This window comes from Lytechinus variegatus, chromosome 2, assembly GCF_018143015.1.
Source record: "Lytechinus variegatus isolate NC3 chromosome 2, Lvar_3.0, whole genome shotgun sequence".
In the NCBI taxonomy this organism is placed as follows: Eukaryota; Metazoa; Echinodermata; class Echinoidea; order Temnopleuroida; family Toxopneustidae; genus Lytechinus; species Lytechinus variegatus.
The window spans coordinates 81,995,239-82,015,867 of NC_054741.1; the positions used below are offsets into that span (position 1 = coordinate 81,995,239).

General features: G+C 33.8%; 1 protein-coding gene across 2 annotated transcripts; it reads left to right on the forward strand.

Moving 5' to 3' along the window:
• Positions 1-72: 72 nt before the first annotated feature.
• On the forward strand, positions 73-18,122 carry LOC121409258 (phosphoserine phosphatase-like). Of its 2 annotated transcripts, XM_041601135.1 has the most exons (7): positions 100-180; positions 8,023-8,233; positions 9,121-9,271; positions 10,435-10,569; positions 12,758-12,903; positions 13,764-13,912; positions 15,778-18,122. In XM_041601135.1, exons 2-7 carry the CDS (start codon positions 8,215-8,217, stop codon positions 15,895-15,897), a joined length of 720 nt encoding a protein of 239 aa, XP_041457069.1. In that variant the 5' UTR covers positions 100-180; positions 8,023-8,214; the 3' UTR covers positions 15,898-18,122. The 2 variants fall into 2 exon arrangements, with proteins under 2 accessions (XP_041457070.1, XP_041457069.1); XM_041601136.1 differs by lacking the exon at positions 8,023-8,233 and having other exon boundaries at positions 73-180.
• Positions 18,123-20,629: the final 2,507 nt, after the last annotated feature.

Genomic DNA, 20,629 nt, shown 5'->3' on the forward strand with positions numbered 1-20,629 from the left:
GACACATCAATTCATCGAATCATCTCGATCGATCGTAGCTAGTATCCCTAGCTCGTATCACGGTGGTTCGATTCGCGTCCAGTCATCGTGTTGCTGCCCTCTCCGGTTGTTGGCCGTAATTCTTTACAAATTACAGGCCGAATGATTTACACGAATCTTCTGTTTCTCAGGCCTCATTAGGTAAGCCAAACCCTCAAATCTTGGATTTTGCCCAGAATATATTCCGAAACTATCACCCACAACTAAACTTTTGGGAAAAACCTCTGAAAAGTTGAAACCAAAGGCAAGAATAGTAATACTGAGACTGAGTAGGCCTAGGCTACATATATTCCTGTAGTCCCACATATCGCCAATTTTGTTCCCGGAATTTAAATTCAACAGACACACCTGGCTATGGCATGCCTATGCCATGGATACCTATGGATGCTTCTGAACGCAGTCTAAGACTCTATATTCAGTTCCAAATTCTGTCTCCTTTTTAGGTTGGCCGGGTCATGTCCTGGTGGGTCAGCATCAACAACGTTCTCGCCAGCGTAGAACACACGCGTCGCATGCGACACACGCAAATTCCACAAGCTCCTGGTGCGTCACGCGCAAAAAGTGAGCGACACGGGCAAAAAAAAAATTATAAAAAGTGAGGGAAAATCATCGAAAATAATTGTTGCATCATTCATCATCAATCCTCAAAAATATAGAATGTTTCAGAATCATTTCGGCAACAGACAAACTACGATCTTATCACTTGACCGGATAATATCCATGCATAGACACTGGCGCATTTCCACTTCCAGCCAGCCACCCAGCCACGCTAGCTTTGCCAGCCCGCTGGCGCGGGTAGCTAGCTGAGCCAGAGCCGGACCTGCACCGGCTGCATGCAATGTTTGGAACTGAATTGTCCGCGATGCGACGTAACTTCATTTTTACATGATACCGTATTCTGATAACTTTCAAGAAATTTTGATTTTAAAATGAATTGTTCCATATAATTTTCCTGGTAATTACTTGCTAAGTATATTCTTAACGTTCATTCTCAATTTCTGCTGTCATGTAACAACGAAATAATTGTTGAAATTCTTGGATGTATGAACTGTAATAGGCTTGGCCGGCCAGCGACATGCGTATGGCAAGCTATTTTAACATTTTCTGATATAAAAAATTATTAGATTTATTGATATCAAGAATTAATTTCTTGAATTCATTTCTTGATATCAAGAACTCATTTCTTGATATCATAAAACGATTTCTTGATATCAAGAAATTAATTCTTGATACCAAAAAACATTTATTTTTATATCAAGAATTAATTTCTAACTTGAAATCAAGAATTCATTACTGATTAATAATCAGAATGATTTTTTTTCAATAAATTGACGATCGAATTCAGAAATGAATTCTTGATATCAAAGATTCATTTCTTGTGATATCAAGAATTCATTTCTTGATATAAAAAAATAATTTCTGGATATCAAGAATTCATTTCTTTAAAAAAATCAGATTGATCAGAAATGAAAATGAATTCTTGATATCAAGAATTGATTCCTGAATAAATATCAGAATGATTTTCTTGATATCAAGAATTCATTTCTTGATATCAAGAATTAATTTCTGAATAAAAATCAGAATTATTTCTTGCAATATATTGATGCACGAAATCAGAAATGAAAATGAAGACCTTGATATCAAGAATTAATTTCTTGATATCAATAATTCATTTGTGAATAAAAATCAGAATGATTTCTTGCAATATATTGATGCATGCACAAAATCAGAAATGAAAATGAAGATCTTGATATCAAGAATTAATTTCTTGATATCAAGAATTTCTGATTGAAAATCAGAATGATTTCTTGCAATACATTGACCCTCGAAATCAGAAATGAATTCTTAATATCAAGAAATTAATACTTGACATCAAGAAATTAATTCTTGATATTAGAAAATGTGAATGAATGTTAAAACGGTTTGCGATATACATGTGGATGATTTTGTGAAAGGAAAAAAGCGAGATCCTGGGAGCGAGATGTTAATGTTATTTGTATGACAGCTAATTGCTGGATTCACCATTTATTTTTCATTCTTTCATCTAAAACAGACTATAATTTCTTGTATTGTTTTTCACATGTGTGTACAGTTCTATTGATTGATGTTCTAGGGGGGGGGGGGGGGTGGCGTGAGATCGATGTTTAGGTATTTTTAATCGATATGTCATGCCAACTCCCCCGCCCCTAGATCCTGCATCGTACAGATCAGAAATATGCCTAAGACTTTGCAACATCTCTCTAAAGGGAATTTGAATTGCAAAATGATGAAAATGGTCAACACATTTTCGAAGTCTCAACCTGAAAAAAATAAAGCATGGTAAAAATGAATAAGTGATTTTGTATATTTCCAATATTTCCCAACTGAAAATTAACTTACTGAAAACACACGTTCGTGATATACGTAGGTGTCATTTTCAAGTGACCAAACATTAAAGCGGGAGTTCACCCTGACAAAAAGTTTATTGTAAACATAGCAGAACTTAAACATAATGATAAGCATTGATGAAAGTTTTACGAAAATCCATCAAAGACTTTAAAAGTTATTAGAATTTTTATAATTTTTTTTATTTGTATAGTCGCTGATTGAAAAAAAATCAATGAAATGTCCGTCACCACCCAAAGCAATCGCTCTCATGCATGGCTCATGTTTTAAAATGACCTCGGTGGCTGCCCAAATGATACCCAAGAGAAACGATTTTCATCTCATGTTTACCTGATTTAATGGTTCAGCAAATCTTGGCAGATTATCTAAATTTGTTGTCGAGTGTCCTGATGACAGATCTATCCCAGCTGCTTCACCCAAGGTATTACGCAATGTACCTTATATGACGAAGGAGGTATCACTTGCTTTGGCTGTAGCTTCATTTTTTTTTATTTCTTAAAGAGTTCATAGCAAAAGCCTAAAGGTATATAAAATATATTTTAACTCGTTAGGACCTCAAAATTTTTTAAAACATTCCTAATGGATCGTTCATTAATCTGACATTTTTGTGACTTCTATTTCGTTTTATTTTCTTTCCCGCGGTTGTCAGAAAAATGCGTGATTTATATTTCTTCTCGGAGAACGGGAGTCCATACCGTAAGGTATATCAGATATATTTTAAATCATTAACACCTTAAAACAATGTTAAAACATGTCCTGAGATAGATCGTTCAATAATCTTAGATGTTTGTGACTCTGTTCTTTTGTTTTCATTTCCGCTGTTGTCAGAATAAATGTATGAATTTATTTCTGAGAGAGTTCAAAGCGAAAGGTATATAAAATATATTTAAACTCGTTAGGACCTCAAAACAATTTTAAAACATACCTAATCGATCGTTGAGATGTTTGTGACTTCTATCTTGTCTTATTTTCTTTCCCGCTGTTGTCAGAAAATTGCGTGTTTTATATTTCTTCTCGGAGAACGGGAGTCCATACCGAAAGGTATATCAGATATATATTTTAATTCATCAACACCTTAAAACATTTCCTGAGATAGATCGTACATTAATCTTAGATGTTTGTGACTTCTGTTCTTTTATTTTAATTCCGCTGTTGTCATATACATGTGTGATTTTTATTTCTTAGAGAGTTCAAAACGAAAGGTATATAACATATATCTTACATGTAACTCGTAAGGACATCAAAACAATTTTAAAACATACCTAATCGATCGTTCATTAATCTGAGATTTTTGTGACTTCTATTTTGTTTTATTTTCTTTCCCGCGGTTGTCAGAAAAATGCGTGATTTATATTTATTTTTGGAGAACGGGAGTCCATATATAACGAAAGGCATCTCAAACACCTCAAAACAATGTTAAAACATGTTCTGATAGATGCGTGATTTATATTTCCTCTCGGAGAACGGGAGTCCGTACTGAAAGATATATCAAATATATTTTAATTCATTAACACCTCAAAACAATGTTAAAACATGTCCCGATATATCGTTCATTAAACTTAGATGTTTGTGACTTCTGTTCTTTTATTTTCAATTCCGCTGTTGTCAGAATAAATGTGTGATTTTTATTTCTTAGAGAGTTCAAAACGAAAGGTATATAACATATATCTTACATGTAACTCGTAAGGACATCAAAACAATTTTAAAACATACCTAATCGATCGTTCATTAATCTGAGCTTTTGAGACTTCTATTTTGTTTTATTTTCTTTCCCGCGGTTGTCAGAAAAATGCGTGATTTATATTTATTTTTGGAAAACGGGAGTACATAACAAAAGGCATATCAAATATATTTTAACTCAAACACCTCAAAACAATGTTAAAACATGTCCTGATAGATGCGTGATTTATATTTCCTTTCAGGGAACGGGAGTCCGTACTGAAAGATATATCAAATATATTTTGATTCATCAACACCTTAAAACAATGTTAAAACATGTCCTGAGATAGATCGTTCATTAATCTTAGATGTTTGTGACTTCTATTCTTTCATTTTCATTTCCGCTGTTGTCAGAATAAATGTGTGAATTTTATTTCTGAGAGTTCAAAACGAAAGGTATATGAAATATATTTTAACTCGTTAGGACCTCAAAACAATTTTACAACATACCTAATCGATCGTTCATTAATCTGAGATGTTTGTGACTTCTAATTTGTCTTATTTTCTTTCCCGCGGTTGTCAGAAAAATGCGTGATTTATATTTATTTTTGGAGAACGGGAGTCCATATATAACGAAAGGCATCTCAAACACCTCAAAACAATGTTAAAACATGTTCTGATAGATGCGTGATTTATATTTCCTCTCGGAGAACGGGAGTCCGTACTGAAAGATATATCAAATATATTTTAATTCATTAACACCTCAAAACAATGTTAAAACATGTCCCGATAGATCGTTCATTAAACTTAGATGTTTGTGACTTCTGTTCTTTTATTTTCAATTCCGCTGTTGTCAGAATAAATGTGTGATTTTTATTCTTAGAGAGTTCATAGCGAAAGGTATATGAAATATATTTTAACTCGTTAGGACCTCAAAACAATTTTAAAACATTCCAAATAGATCGTTCATTAATCTGAGATATTGTGACTTCTATTTTCTTTTATTTTTCTTTCCCGCGGTTGTCAGAAAAATGCGTGATTTATATTTACTCTTGGAGAACGGGAGTCCGTAACGAAAGGCATATCAAATATATTTCAACTCAAGCACCTCAAAACAATGTTAAAACATGTCCTGATAGATGCGTGATTTATATTTCTTCTCGGAGAACGGGAGTCCATAACGAAAGGTATTTCAAATATATTTTAAGTCAATACAGCTCAAAACACTTTAAAACATTTCCAGACAAAAAGACCCATACATTTTTAGATAAACAGCAACTTAACATTTCAACATTTTGCCGATATCAACTCTAAGTTAGGTATTGGTGTGCGCCGCCGATTAGAACAATATTACAGTGAACTTCGCGGATTGGCAATGAAACTTGACTTTACCGGGATCAAATCATCAAAGCACATGTGAAAATCAAAACATCACGTGTAAAATCGGCCACCACCGAATCGGCGGGTTTGCGACACGCGTAAGAAAAATCCTGGCGAGAACGCTGAGCATCAAACTTGAACTTCACAGGTTCACATCAATACTTATCATGCTTATCCAATCCATTCTCGAAGCTGTGGACACTGGGTGCATTTACTAATTCATTACTTAGGCTATTCCAAGGTTTCCTCATTCTTATGTAAAAGGAATTCTTACGTTTCTCAGTTACTGACCTCGGAATGTACAATTTTTTATCATGACCCCTGGTAGGCCCCTGCACCTGTCCCAAATCTGGCACTACTTCCTGGTCATACCTGTGAAATAACTTGTATGTTTCGATCATGTCTCCTCGCGCACGGCGATAAGCTAATGTAGGAAGTTTTAGTTGAATCAATCTTTGTTCATATGGGAGGTTCTTAACCTCAGGTACCAACTTAGTGGCCCTTCTTTGTACATTTTCTATTGCTTGAATATGTTTCTTTAAGTATGGACTCCATACTGCATGAGCATACTCCAAATGAGGTCTAATCAATGCTTTGTATAGGAGCAAGAAGTTCTCCTTGTGAAGATAAACAAATGTTCTCCTAATAAGATTCATTAGCCTATTGGCTTTATTTATCTTTGACTGAAAGTGCTGGTCAAAACTAAGCTTTGTGTCAACGATCACTCCTAAATCTTTACTAGTTTCAACTTGTGATAGATTATGTGAGGCATTATCATGTGTCATTGTATAGTCATTGGAATCATTTCTTTTACCTATTGTAAGTACACAACATTTATCCGGATGGAACTTTAATAGCCACTTGTCTGACCATGAAACTAGACGATCTAAGTCCGCTTGTGATAACTCAGCATCTCTGTCATTTTTTACATGCTTGTATAAAACTTGGTGTCATCTGCAAATAAATGAACAGTACTTGACAATATCTGATCTGGTAGATCATTAATGTACATTACAAAAAGCAGGGGTCCGAGGACACTCCCTTGCGGTATTCAGCTGGTTACATCAGCCCAGTCAGAGAACACACCATTCACACAAACACGGTTCTGTCGACCAACAAGAAATGACCTAATCCACTCGCATATGAGCTTATATGCCAAATCCCTCAACTTTGGCTAAAAGTCTTTGGTGTGGGACCTTATCAAAGGCTTTCATGAAATCTAGGTAGATGACATCAACTGCACCACCAACCTCCAACATATTTGTCCAATCATCTAACACACTGAGTAATTGCAACATAGTTGATCGTCCTGATACAAATCCAAATTGTTTTGAACTGAGAAGATTGTTGCTCTTCATATGCTCATATATTTCATCCCTCAGGATAGACTCCATGATTTTACATACAATACATGTTAGACTTATTGGTCTGTAGTTAGAAGGGAGTTTACGATCACCCTTTTTGAATACGGCACTGACGTTGGCCTTTTTCCACACATTTGGTACTACGCCTGATGCAAGAGAGTTTTAGTAAATAATACTCAATGGTTTTGCAAGAACATGACAGAAATTTTTTTTTTCCACAAGCGCGAGTTGTGACTCAGATTTTTCAATTGAATATCTAACTCATGTCACCTGTTAGAGAAATACACCCGAACGAATTAATGTTAAAGTAATAGACATGTGTCGACGTGTCACCACTCTAGTTTATGTCCATGAGTAAACGTTTGAAGAATACTAAATTAACTATCTCTGACCATCATGACCATCCATAGGGCATAGCCTCACTCATTCAATGAACATGATGAACAAGGAAGGTTATGATATAACCTTGTTCTCAGTTACATCCCCATGTGTGGCAAAATAATGGTGGCAATGTTTGGCTTAATTTATCTTTTTATATGGGACAAATGCTTGATTTTCTTACACTGTCAGTTTTCATAACAGCTATTCATCATATAACTTGGCACTTATGTAAATTTAATTCTTTAAAATATTTTTTTCTTAATTAAAGATAGAGATTGAAAAATGAAAATTTTCTTTCCATATTACTTTCCACCAATAGAGGGCGTACACAAAAATATGCCCAAAATTCAAGTTTTTGAGCGCACTGGTGAATACAAAAAATATTCCCAAGTTACTAATGAAAAAAAATTGCAACTGCATGGAAATTAGTAATTTTGGTCACAAAAGTGATATTTTAATGATTTTTCAAAGTGTGTGCTATGTACAGCATTGGCATACCATAGTCCTACCTGTAGATTCCCCACAGGCAGGATGGTTGCCATGAACAAGTGTATAGCCTAGGCCTAGTAGATGATTTAGAATTAGATCTAGGCCTAGATCATATTATTCTTGTCAAACTTATTTTTACTATATTTTTAGTAGGCCTACCCGGTAAAAAGAATAATATACCCAGTTGTTGTGTGTCGGGACGATCAATTTTAGAAAGTCATTTGGAAAACTATACAAGCGAAGTTTCATCAAATTTTAGTACAAAATGTATTGTTAATGCAATGTTAGGAAATATTTTTATTATTATTTGAATTCATATTTTTAGATTAATCCAAAGACAAAAAGAAGGCTTCAATTTCAAAAAGATAAAGTGTCCAGACACCCAACCCCCATCATACAACTAAGTGAAACTAAAGCCGGGTTATTTAGAACCATCTCACAGCCTGGGATTTTGATCATGTGAGCACCGCAAAAATTTGCAAGGTGGTAGTGAGTGATAAAATCTAGTCAAGGCTGTATGGACTATGTCTCTCATGGTAAATAAGATTTTTATTCAATAAATTAATTAGTTTGGTTATGCATGAATGATGAAATAAAACGTTTGCTCTTGAATCAACTATAATACTGCCCCAAAACTGCTTATTTTCTATTCACAGATTCTTTGTAGGATCCCGAATTTAGTATCGCAAATTGATATTTTTGAGTAATTTTCTTCGTTTTTAAAGTATGTGACGTAATTCACTCATCCAGTTTTCAAGTTTGTCAAGACAATGTTTCATTTTTAAATTTTACCCATTTCTAGATCTGAAGCAGTTTTGGTTTCTATTTTAAAAATATGATATTTTTACAATATTTCATTAAAACCTCGGGATTAAAACATTTGTCAGATTTATTTGGAACTTTTTTTTTACTTCAATGTGTTTATTTATTCATATATTTATTTTCATCTTGATCTATCTTTCTCAGTTTCTGTCCTTTCTTGCCTCTTTCTTTACTTGTTTCTTTTCTTCCATCCTTAATTTAATCCTTTCTTTCATTCATTCCTTCTGTCAGTTCTTTCTTTTTGCTGTTGCTCCAAATTTTTTCTTTCTTTCTTTTTGTTCGTCCTTCCTTGCTTCCTTCCTTTCTGTTCTTTTTTATTTCTTATTTATTTTCTTCTTTTGTCATTCCGTTTCTTCCATCCTTTCTTTCATTCTTGCTTTCCTTCACTCTTTCTTTCTTTCCTTCCCTTTTTTTAAACTTTCCTATCTTTCATTCCTTCCTGTGTATATGTCTTTCTTTTTTTCTTTCTTTCTGGATAACTGAGGGCTGAATTTAAAATGATGCAGAGGCTGAGACAAGACCTGTCAATGCACGCCAGCTGTCAGCTAAATCGGAAATATCTGAAATAGAATATAGTTTTCTTTCTCCCTATCTCCACCAGCAATATTCACCATGGCAACTCTTGAGGAGACAATGAAAATCTTCCAATCATGTGATGCAGTTTGCTTTGATGTTGATAGTACTCTCATTGAAGATGAATCAATTGATGAGCTTGCTGCATACTGTGGAGTTGGTGAAGCTGTAAAAGATCTGTAAGTACTTATAACAATGTCAGCTTTCATTGGGAATTGATTAATAGTGTTTTTTTTCTGTTACTGGGTAACACTAACAGGTAGTTGGGTACTGTCCATCATCCAGAGTAGAATTGAGTTGAATAACCCTAGACATTCTGTAAAAAATGCTATAATTCACCCATTGTCTTAACTAGCAAACAAAAGTAATCTGAGTCTTTCTGGTCAACAAACAGACTGTTGGGGATGGGAAAGGAAGATTTAACAAATACAGAACAGCTGTAAATTGGTTTCCAGTTCTTTTTGCAGACTTTTATAGCAAATTGATCTGCTCCATATAAAGACAGGATAATTTACTAGATTCTGGTAAGTGTTTGGAAGAAAAAGCTATTTGTAGTGATGGAATTTACAAATAATTCAAAAAGTATCATTATCATTATTTGAAATGTGAAATTGCTGAACAAATTATTGACTAGTAGAGTAACAGAGTAATATCAACATTGAACAAAGAAATAGAATGAGCAAGATAATTTTTTCCTGTAGATTAATCTCCCTCTCCTTCCCTATTGCAAATTACTTTTTAGGTTGTGATTTAAAATCTTCATAAAATATTGTATGAAACTTAATGGTTATCAATTACTTGCAAATAGTTGAATGAAATTTTAAGTAAGTAGGTGAAGGTCAAATATCATTTTGGGGTCAAAACTCATATCAATTTTTTAAAAATCTAAGCAAAAGTTAATGTACTAAAGTTTGAAGATTATGTTGAAGTTATAAGTCTGTATTATGTTACATTTGGATATATGCTAACAAGTATCTTGGATGAGTATACACATGTGAAATGGTTACTGGTTCAAGGTCATTAATGGTCATTGTAGATTTATAAATTTGGATAAGAATTGATACTTTTTTCAGTACTTTAAGAATGCTTTATACATATTATATAAGATTGTTATTTGATATCACAAATAATATGAAAAGAATAACAAGTTTGAGGTCACCATATTTCATTACCAAATGAATGTTGTTTCTTTCCTCTCCCTTTTAAGAAAATTAGTCATCCAAGTTGTTTTCAAAGTCAGCACTGCTGCAATTGACATTGCATTTTGGAATGAACAAAGAATACCAATATTTTGTACATTTCATTCACAAATTTAATTCATGATTATTATAATTCCTTTCAGAACAAAGCAAGCTATGGGAGGTCAGATGAGCTATAAAGAAACCTTAGAAGCCAGACTGAACCTGATCAATCCAAGTAGAGAATTGATGGAGAAGTTTATTCAGCAATCTCCTATTAAATTCACCAAGGAAATACCGTAAGTAAATCAATTATCAAAACAAATATTGTTAAATAGTTTTAAAGAGAAACTTGAATTCATTTGCAGTTTTTGTCTCACCTGCGAAGCAAAGTGAGACTATAGGCGCCGCTTTTCCGACGGCGGCGGCGTCAACATCAAATCTTAACCTGAGGTTAAGTTTTTGAAATGATGTCATAACTTAGAAAGTATATGGACCTAGTTCATAAAACTTGGCCATAAGGTTAATCAAGTATTACTGAACATCCTATTAGAGTTTCATGTCACATGACCAAGGTCAAAGGTCATTTAGGGTCAATGAACTTAGACCATGTTGGAGGAATCGACATCGAAATCTTGACCTGAGGTTAAGTTTTTGAAATGTCATCATAACTTAGAAAATATATGGACCTAGTTCATGAAACTTGGACATAAGGTTAATCAAGTATCACTGAACATCCTGCATGAGTTTCACGTCACATGACCAAGGTCAAAGGTCATTTAGGGTCAATGAACTTTGGCCGAATTGGGGATATCTGTTGAATTCCCATCATAACTTTGAAAGTTTATGGATCTGATTAATGAAATTTGGACATAATAGTAATCAAGCATCACTGAACATTTTGTGCAAGTTTCAGGTCTCATGATTAAGGTCAAAGGTCATTTAGGGTCAATGAACTTTGGCTGAATAGGGGTATTTGTTGAATTACCATCTTAACTTTGAAAGTATGTTGGTCTAGTTCATAAGACTTGGACATAAGAGTAATCAAGTATCACTGAACATCCTGTGCACATTTTAGTTCACATGACCATCAATTGTGTTTATCCTTTGTACAAATTATACTTGGGTAATACCACAGGTGTGTTCCTAAGGATGATGGATCAAAGTTCATGTAGAGGTCAAAAGTTTGGTTTATTTCCAATTCGTCACTCGTCCAATTGTCAACTCTTCTACTATCATTTGGTCTACAATCAATTCATCCACTATCCACATGCTCTAATTGCCAATTCGTCCACTCACCATTTCATCTAATAACCAATTGGTCCAATAGCCATTAGCCAGTTAGTTCATATACCAATTGGTTTAATTGGACTAATTGTTAATTGTGCAAAATGAATGAAATTAAAATGATTATTGGACCAAATGTAGTAGCTCCATGATTAGACCATGAGTGGACATATTGGCAGTAGACCAATTGGCAATTTACCAAAAGATCATATGGCATATTCTATAGATCGCAAAATCAGACAAGGCTTGTGGTTTGTGAACCACCTTGTTATTTCAAGTTGTCAGTCAATATGGGTGCGTGCATAGAGTCTTTTGACTATTATGCGCTCTATAAATTTCAAATATTATTATGAAATATTATTTCTGAAACATTGAAAACCCTTCATTTGTCGATATCAATGTCGGTATAAGGTCACTCAACAACATGTTGACAAACCACAAATCATGTATTCTACATTATCTGAATAATTCTAAAACAAACTTAATTTTGATAGCAAGTGTAGTCATTCTAAATATAAAATAAGCCTGGAAATTAGAGGAATACACCAATATATTTGTGAGTGTAGACCCTGTTACTGCTTAATAGGTATTGCATTTTGCTTTTTAGTGTCTCTAATAAATCACTTTAATGTTACACAAAATCACATCCCATTTTATGTTTTAAAAAAGACAATAACAGGATGTGCAAAGTACAAGGGGTTTAGAAGGAATGATTACAAAATATTTGGAATAATAATCATACAGTGTTATTGTTATTGCTTCCTTCACTTTAAAATGAAAACAAATAGTATCATGATCCTATTGTCATTGTCACTCTTGAAGGTAAAAGACAATAGTTGCAGCAATCAATTATTTCATGAGAAAGTCTTTTCATTTAAGGTTATTGTCAATATGTTATCATACATCTAGATCTGGTACATTGAAATGAAACTTGTCTTTGTGAAATCAGTCATAAAATTTCAGCTGGTTTCTGATGATCACTGACACAAAAAGGCATATTTGGGACAGTGTGTTAATATTGCTTGGAAAATATTTTGCTCCTCTCTAAGAAATTACGCATTTTCTTCCAGAGCTTTTTGCCACATAAAATACATACAAACACTTTAATGGTAATTTTATTGGATTCTATTCAAACTCATTTTGAGATCATTACCACAACTGGTATTCATCTTTAATGTTTTTGTTGGTATTATTTTGTAGGACTTTGGTGAGCAAACTTCAGGAGCGAGGAACAGCCATCTATTTAGTAACAGGAGGATTTACTTGCATAGTAAGAAGCTTTGCAGAGAAACTCAACATCCCAGTAGAGAACATATATGCTAATAAACTTCTCTTTGACTATGATGGCAAGTAAACTATCATTTTTTTTAGTTTCTCTATTCATTCAGTAATGCAACTATTTATGTATGTGCTCATGTATTATACTAACTTCCTCATTAATTTGTTTTAGTTATTTTTCTGTATCCTGCTAATTTATCATTCCATTTTTTGAAATTTAATTAAGGCCTGTAAAACAAGATTTTTGATCTATCTATCTCTCTCTCTATCTATCTATCTATCTATCTATCTTCTTCTATCTATCTATCTATCTATCTATCTATCTAACTGTCTGTCTGTCTGTCGGTCGGTCGGTCGGTCGGTCTGTCTGTCTATCTATCTATTTGAACTACATGTGTATGGTGAGCATCAAGATTCAAATATCACTACATGATAAATCACAGAATTTCTTTATTTCTTTCATCTTCATAGGCTTTTCTTCCCTTTTCAATCAGAAATTATTTATGTATTATTGTTTCTGTATTCAGCTTGTTTAGTTGGTCTTCCACATTTTGTGTGTTTTGTTCATAATGCATTTGCTTTTGAATGATATATTTGTGATAAACATGTGTACATGCAAAGTCATTTTTGGATTGGACCCAGTGAACAAGATTGTACATTCAACCTAAAATGCAAATCTTGTAACAATCTTGTAACTGGCGGAATCCATGACTAGGCAGGCAATGTCTCTATACCAAATAGCCATTACTGGTCCATGCATGGCACTGTCATGATAAACTAGAAACAAATAACCAGATCTGTCTTTACATTATTGAAACATTCCTAGAAAAACCTTTAAGAACAATTTGCCTTGATTGTATACCTGAAAGAGTAAATGGTTATATGATATTTTTAGTTATTAATATCTGATTATAATATTGTTATATAGGGAAGTATGTGACATTTGATGAGTCCCAGCCAACATGTAGTACAGGAGGCAAGCCAAAGGTGATGTCAATCTTGAAGGAGAAGTTTGCCTATAAACACCTTGTCATGATAGGAGATGGAGCTACAGACATGGAAGCAGTCCCTCCTGCTGTAAGTACATTCATTTCAACTTTTCAACATGATATTATTTTTTCATGCTAATTTGGTCACTTTGGCCCGAAATCACAAAGGTGGTACAACCACTAGTTGAACCCATGGTTTATGCAGATTTTCTGTATAAATTACGCTTATTTTCTACATATATTGAACAATTTCCAATACTGATGCACGCTTTTGTAACAGTGTGCCAAATTGACGCCTGTCGCCATGGTAAATATGCTAATTCATTCATGAGTCCACTGTTTTGGAGAGTGAACTCACTTATATATGCAATAAATTAGGCATAATTTATACAGGAAATCTGTATGAACCATGGGTTCAACTGATGGTTTTCAAAACCACCTAAGTTGTGAATTTGGGCCATAATGATTCATATTGACATCAGTAACACTGTATTTGCTGTTACATTATTTCAATTGTGCAATGGTTAATACTAGTTGAATATGAACAATCCTGGTGGGTGTTTCATAAAGCTGTTTGTAAGTTAAGAGCTACTTTAAGAACGACTGGTGATCCTTTCTTGTGGAAAATGGTATAAAACAAAATGTTCATTGGCAATGGTTTAGCGTAATACAGGTTCACCAGTCATTCTTAACGTCGCTCTTAACTTGCAAACATCTTTATGAAATGGCCCACAGATTAGAAACATTATAATGATAGTGACTTAGAATGTCCAAACATTTATTTATGACATAAATTTCACGGCACATATTATAAGTGGTAAAAATTTCATCAATGTTGATTGTTTTTGTGAAACTTAGCAAATCACAATAAAGTTATAATCATTTTTATTTATGTCCAGTTGTGATAGAATTTTAAAGTTATTGTTCATTTTCCTATACATGTATTTTTTAAAAACAATTTTTGTCTCACATGCATAGCAGAGTGAGACTATAGGCGCCGCTTTTTGAACGGCGGCGACAGCAGCGGCGTCAACATCAAATCTTAACCTAAGGTTAAGTTTTTGAAATGACATCATAACTTAGAAAATATATGGGCCTACATGTAGTTCATTAAACTTGGACATAAGGTTAATCAAGTAACATCAAACATCCTACATGAGTTTCACGTCACATGACCAAGGTCAAAGGTCATATAGGGTCAATGAACTTTGGCCGATTTGGGGGTATCTGTTGAATTACCATCACAACTTTAAAAGTTTTTGGATCTGATTTATGAAACTTGGACATAATGGTAATCAAGTATCACTGAACATCCTGTGCAAGTTTCAGGTCACATGATCAAGGTCAAAGGTCATTTAGGGTCAATGAACTCTGGCTGAATAGGGGTATTTGTTGAATTACCATCTTAACTTTGAAAGTATGTTGGTCTAGTTCATAAGACTTGGACATAAGAGTAATCAAGTATCACTGAACATCCTGTGCACATTTTAGGTCACATGACCAAGGTCAAAGGTCAATGAACTTTGGCCATAATGGGGGTATCTGTGGAATTACCATCATAACTTTGCAAGTTTATTGTTCTGACTTTAGAAACTTGGACATAAGAGTAATCAAGTATCACTGAATATCCTGTGCAAGTTTCAGGTCACATGATCAAGGTCAAAGGTCATGTGAGGTCAGTGAACTTTAGCCACATTGGGGGTATTTGTTGAATTACCATCCTATTTCTGTAAGTGTATTGTTCTAGTTCATAAAACATGGAAATAAGAGTAACCAAGTATCACTGAACATCTTGTGCGAGTTACAGTAGTTTTCAAAGTCAGCACTGCTGCTATGTTGAATCGCATGATGCAGGTGAGATGGCCAGAGGCATTCCACTTGTTCAGGTGAACTTGGCCTCAGAAGATTCATTTAGCTGTTAAACTTGTGTGTGTTTTTTGTCTTTTGATATAGGATGCCTTCATTGGGTTTGGAGGGAATCAGATCAGATCTAAGGTACAGGAAGGAGCACAGTGGTTTGTGACTGACTTCAAAGAACTTATCAATGTATTAGATGCATCAAGTGATTCATAATAGTAGTATGGTCATAGAGATTGTAGACAAGTGTCAGATACATATTCATAACATTAGTTCTGTGCTCATGCCATATTCAATTCAATTTTCTCCTAAATTCCGTTTATAATCATCAGAAATTGAGTTGAGCGGGCCTCTAGGACCCTTATTCGTTTGATTGTCTTAGTGATCAGATCTGTGCAATGCCATTGGTTTAACATTTCACAATTTTGATTTTGCACACTTCAACCAATCATAAGTACCACAGGTCTTCAAAGTGACACTATCAGTAATGAAGATAAAGATAAATTGATTTTCAGATTAAATTGCCTGGTGGGTGTTTCACGACTGGAACATGATCTTATGTCATAACTCAATTACATAGGGATATCACATAGCACAAGAAAGGATGACCAGTCATGCTTAAAGTTATTCGTATCTTTCAAACTGCTTTATTTTGTAGGGCAAGTCAGATGTACAGAGGTTATAACATTTACCTATCATGATTGAAAAAATAGTTGTCAATGTTCCCTTACTACCTCAAATAGTAGTAAATTTAAGATTGTATTTTAGGTTTCAACACTGCGTCAGAATGTGTCTGAGTTTCTTAATTATTTCATCATTAGTCCATTCTTCTGGTTCTAATGTCTATTGAGGGTTACGATAGGACATTGTGATATTAAATGACAGGCAGATCTTGTTCTTAAACAAGAATTTTAACTTTTATCTCTTGTTCCATTATGTCACTGCAAAGCAGTGTGTGTATCTTCTAGACATTACTTATCTTGCATTCTTGTTTTTGTGCTTCTTTATTATCTGGTGTGTAAATTCTACAAATTTTTTCCCCTCTTTTGCTATGGATTTTTTATAATCATTTGAAGGTACTTTTGCTTTAGTTCAGTTTAGTTTATGATCAATATTGGAAGCTTTGTTTCCGTTCATCCAGCTTGAAAGTTATCTAAACCCATATCATTTTTCAAACACTACAACTTTATTTTCTCTGGTGCTATTTCTTTCAGTCTTTCCATATTCCCCTTTTTTGTTTTCTTTCACACACTTCTGTTTATTTCCTTTTTTCCTTGAAAGATAAATTCCAGGTGTGGGAATGGTCACAAAATGAATAACAGAATCCCGTGAATTGACCATTGAGTATTTGTACATGTATGAATTGATAAAAATCATGCGACAAAGTATTGTAGTAGAAAATTATTAATTGCTCAGTAATTAGCAACTTAAGCAAGACATTTTGCACTTTGATATTCTTTGAGATATTGACCATTATAATATACAACCTCCAAACTTGTGGTAGACCAACTGTCGTTATGGTTTAATACCAATCCATTGAATAGCATCTGATTTTAAACCTTGGGAGCAGTGCATGAGCTATTTGTTATAAACTACTCATATCCTTGCATTTGATCGGCTCAAGACAGATCTCAAACAAAAATTGATGCATCAGGGATCATAAGTAACATTAAAAGCCCGCTTCTTGATGTTGTGCTTATTTCTTGTTAGAATCAGGAAATTATGTTCACGCTGATATTAAAGTTAGTTTCAATAACAGCAGAAAAGTAGATAATTGGTAATAGTAAGATAAAAATCTGTCAAAAAATGTAAATATATTATTCTCAAAGCTTTGATTGTGACATCACGGACGAACAGCTCTTCCATCTGTCGTTTGATAGGGATTTTTAAAAATTCAATTTTCTCATGAAATTAAAAGTTATTTTATTTGCAAAGTGGATGTATCATTAGACACATAATTTCATACCCCTTTCTGTAAGAAAAATATTTAAATTTTAAAAATTATACCATAATTTCATACCCCTTTCTGTAAGAAAAATATTTAAATTTTAAAAATTATACATCATGTTCAATTTGAGAATTTGAATGTATGGAATTTATATTAAATGATATATGAGGAGCTGTTCAAGATCCTATGATGTCACAATTTAAGAATTCATTACTCTCTTATTCCTTGGATTTTGATCAAACCACCAATATTTTTCTCTGTTTTTTTCCGCTAACGTTTTAAAACTTATTGTCAGGGTCAATGAATAGGGAACAGAAACTGAATGCTGCCATGAATATGTAAATCATGTTCTTTTTCAATATTTGAATATGTATCACTCAATATTATGCCTTGAACATTTTTATTCCTCCTTGTCTTATCTGATGTCAAATGATACAATTTTGTATAAGAAAGATATTAAATTCAACCTTATAGGATGAAACAAGAATTTGCATTTATATTTGGTAACAATGTGTTTGGTATTAGTCTCTCTTTTGCATGTTTAGTTAGGCAACCAATGAGTCGCTGGTTTTACATCTGTCTCGAGATTAGCCTTAGACTATGAAAGATTAAAAGTGCCACCCAAATGTTCAGATAATAATCTTATGTCTACATCCCTTGGAAGAATGGCCAGATCATGAGATCTCGTCATGTCAACATCCTGTGGGAGAGATGATGAGACAAGATCTTCACTCACATGTCTAAATCCTGTCTAATGATCTCTTCCAAAATATATTGCGCAGCAGATTGTGAAAAATGTAGGGGGGGGGGGTGGAATCTGCCCCCTGGGCCTTTTAGGGTTAAGTTACAACCAGTGCTTCTTATCCAATTAAACCTAAACTTTTCTCAAGGTGTTGCTGGATTAAAACTTGTCAGTGATAGCAACCTTCAATAACCCTAAGCAGCATTCCACAAGATGATCTGTCTTTTCTATCATTAATCTATTGAAATCATTGCATCTGATTGATTCAGGGCAAGTTGTTATTTATTGGGATGACATTCAGGAGAACAGTAAAAGTTAATTCTAAAACTGATTTAAAAAAAAACCTATGAGCCATCCAGAAAGAATGCAGACTTAGAAAAAATATTCTGAAATTATGATCGATGTCCTTTAAAGATAAATGCCATTTGTGGTAACAATATAAAAATGAGTTCATACAGAATCCAATGAAATGACCACCGAAGTGTCTGTATAAATGAAAAAGTATGTGCCAAAGGATTCTGGAAGAAATTATGTAATTGCTGAGAAATTAGCAAATAAGCACAGGATTCGGGTCAAGTGTCGGGCCGACATTCAAAGCAGTAATAATACACTGTCCCACGTGCGCTTATCTGTGTTGGTGATCTTCAGTGTGAACCTTTTTAGCGTAGTTTTCAAGATTTCACAAAATTCAGTTTATGTAACTGTACCAGATATAAATCCTTGATGATATAGTGACAATTAAGCCTGGTTTTACAGACTTTCTCGTGAAATCAGTGTTTACTGCAACTACTCTCACTTATCTTTAATTTGAACATATTTTTTATATCCTAAATATCTGAGCAAAAAATGTTGGCTTAAAAATACATACTATGCATCAGGATGAATAACAGAAATATCTGAAGTAGTATCTCAGGAGATGAGGTGAAAAATTACACACAGGTACTGACAATACCTTAAATTTGTTTACTAAACGTTCTTTACTGGTAGAATCTATTAAAAATTTTGAAATGTACGGACCTTGTGAAACAACAACAAAAACACACCCATGTATTTACGTGAAAACAATATTTTTATTCTTTCATTTTCCATTAAAAATACAAAAAATACACATAGTATACAACAATGAGAATGTGAAATGAGGACTTTGCAAAAGTGGCTTTGAATGAAAAAAATTGTGTTTTGCTTATACTGTAATTATGGAGCATATATTTCAAGGATACAAATGAAACAGAAAATACACACAAATTTAGGACTCGCATATATTCAAAAAGGAAGTCAAAAGCAGGGAAATTTAATTGTTATATGGGGAATATTTTCAAATCAGATCTCTAATCCATTGAGGCATGAATGCTTTGAATGCATAAAATCCTGATATTTGTTTAGAAAATATTTTTTTCACAATCATGAAATTTTACCCATTTTTGTAAGCTTTTGCATGCATGGCTGCAAGCTTTATCAGACCTTCAAGTCATCACACTAACCTGATAAATCAAAGGTTTATCTATCAATGTACTACTCTGATTTTACTGTTACTCATTAAACTCTCTTATTTTTGTCTCACCTGCGAAGCAAAGTGAGACTATAGGCGCCGCTTTTCCGACGGCGGCGGCGGCGACGGCGGTGGCGGCGGCGGCGTCAACATCAAATCTTAACCTGAGGTTAAGTTTTTGAAATGACATCATAACTTAGAAAGTATATGGACCTAGTTCATGAAACTTGGCCATAAGGTTAATCAAGTATTACTGAACATCCTATTAGAGTTTCATGTCACATGACCAAGGTCAAAGGTCATTTAGGGTCAATGAACTTAGACCATGTTGGAGGAATCAACATCGAAATCTTAACCTGTGGTTAAGTTTTTGAAATGTCATCATAACTTAGAAAATATATGGACCTAGTTCATGAAACTTGGACATAAGGTTAATCAAGTATCACTGAACATCCTGCATGAGTTTCACGTCACATGACCAAGGTCAAAGGTCATTTAGGGTCAATGAACTTTGGGCGAATTGTGGATATCTGTTGAATTCCCATCATAACTTTGAAAGTTTATGGATCTGATTCATGAAACTTGGACATAATAGTAATCAAGCATCACTCAAAATTTTGTGCAAGTTTCAGGTCTCATGATTAAGGTCAAAGGTCATTTAGGGTCAATGAACTTTGGCCGAATTGGGGGTATCTGTTGAGTTACCATCATAACTTTGAAAGTTTATTGGTCTAGTTCATTAAACTTGGACATTAGAGTAATCAAGTAT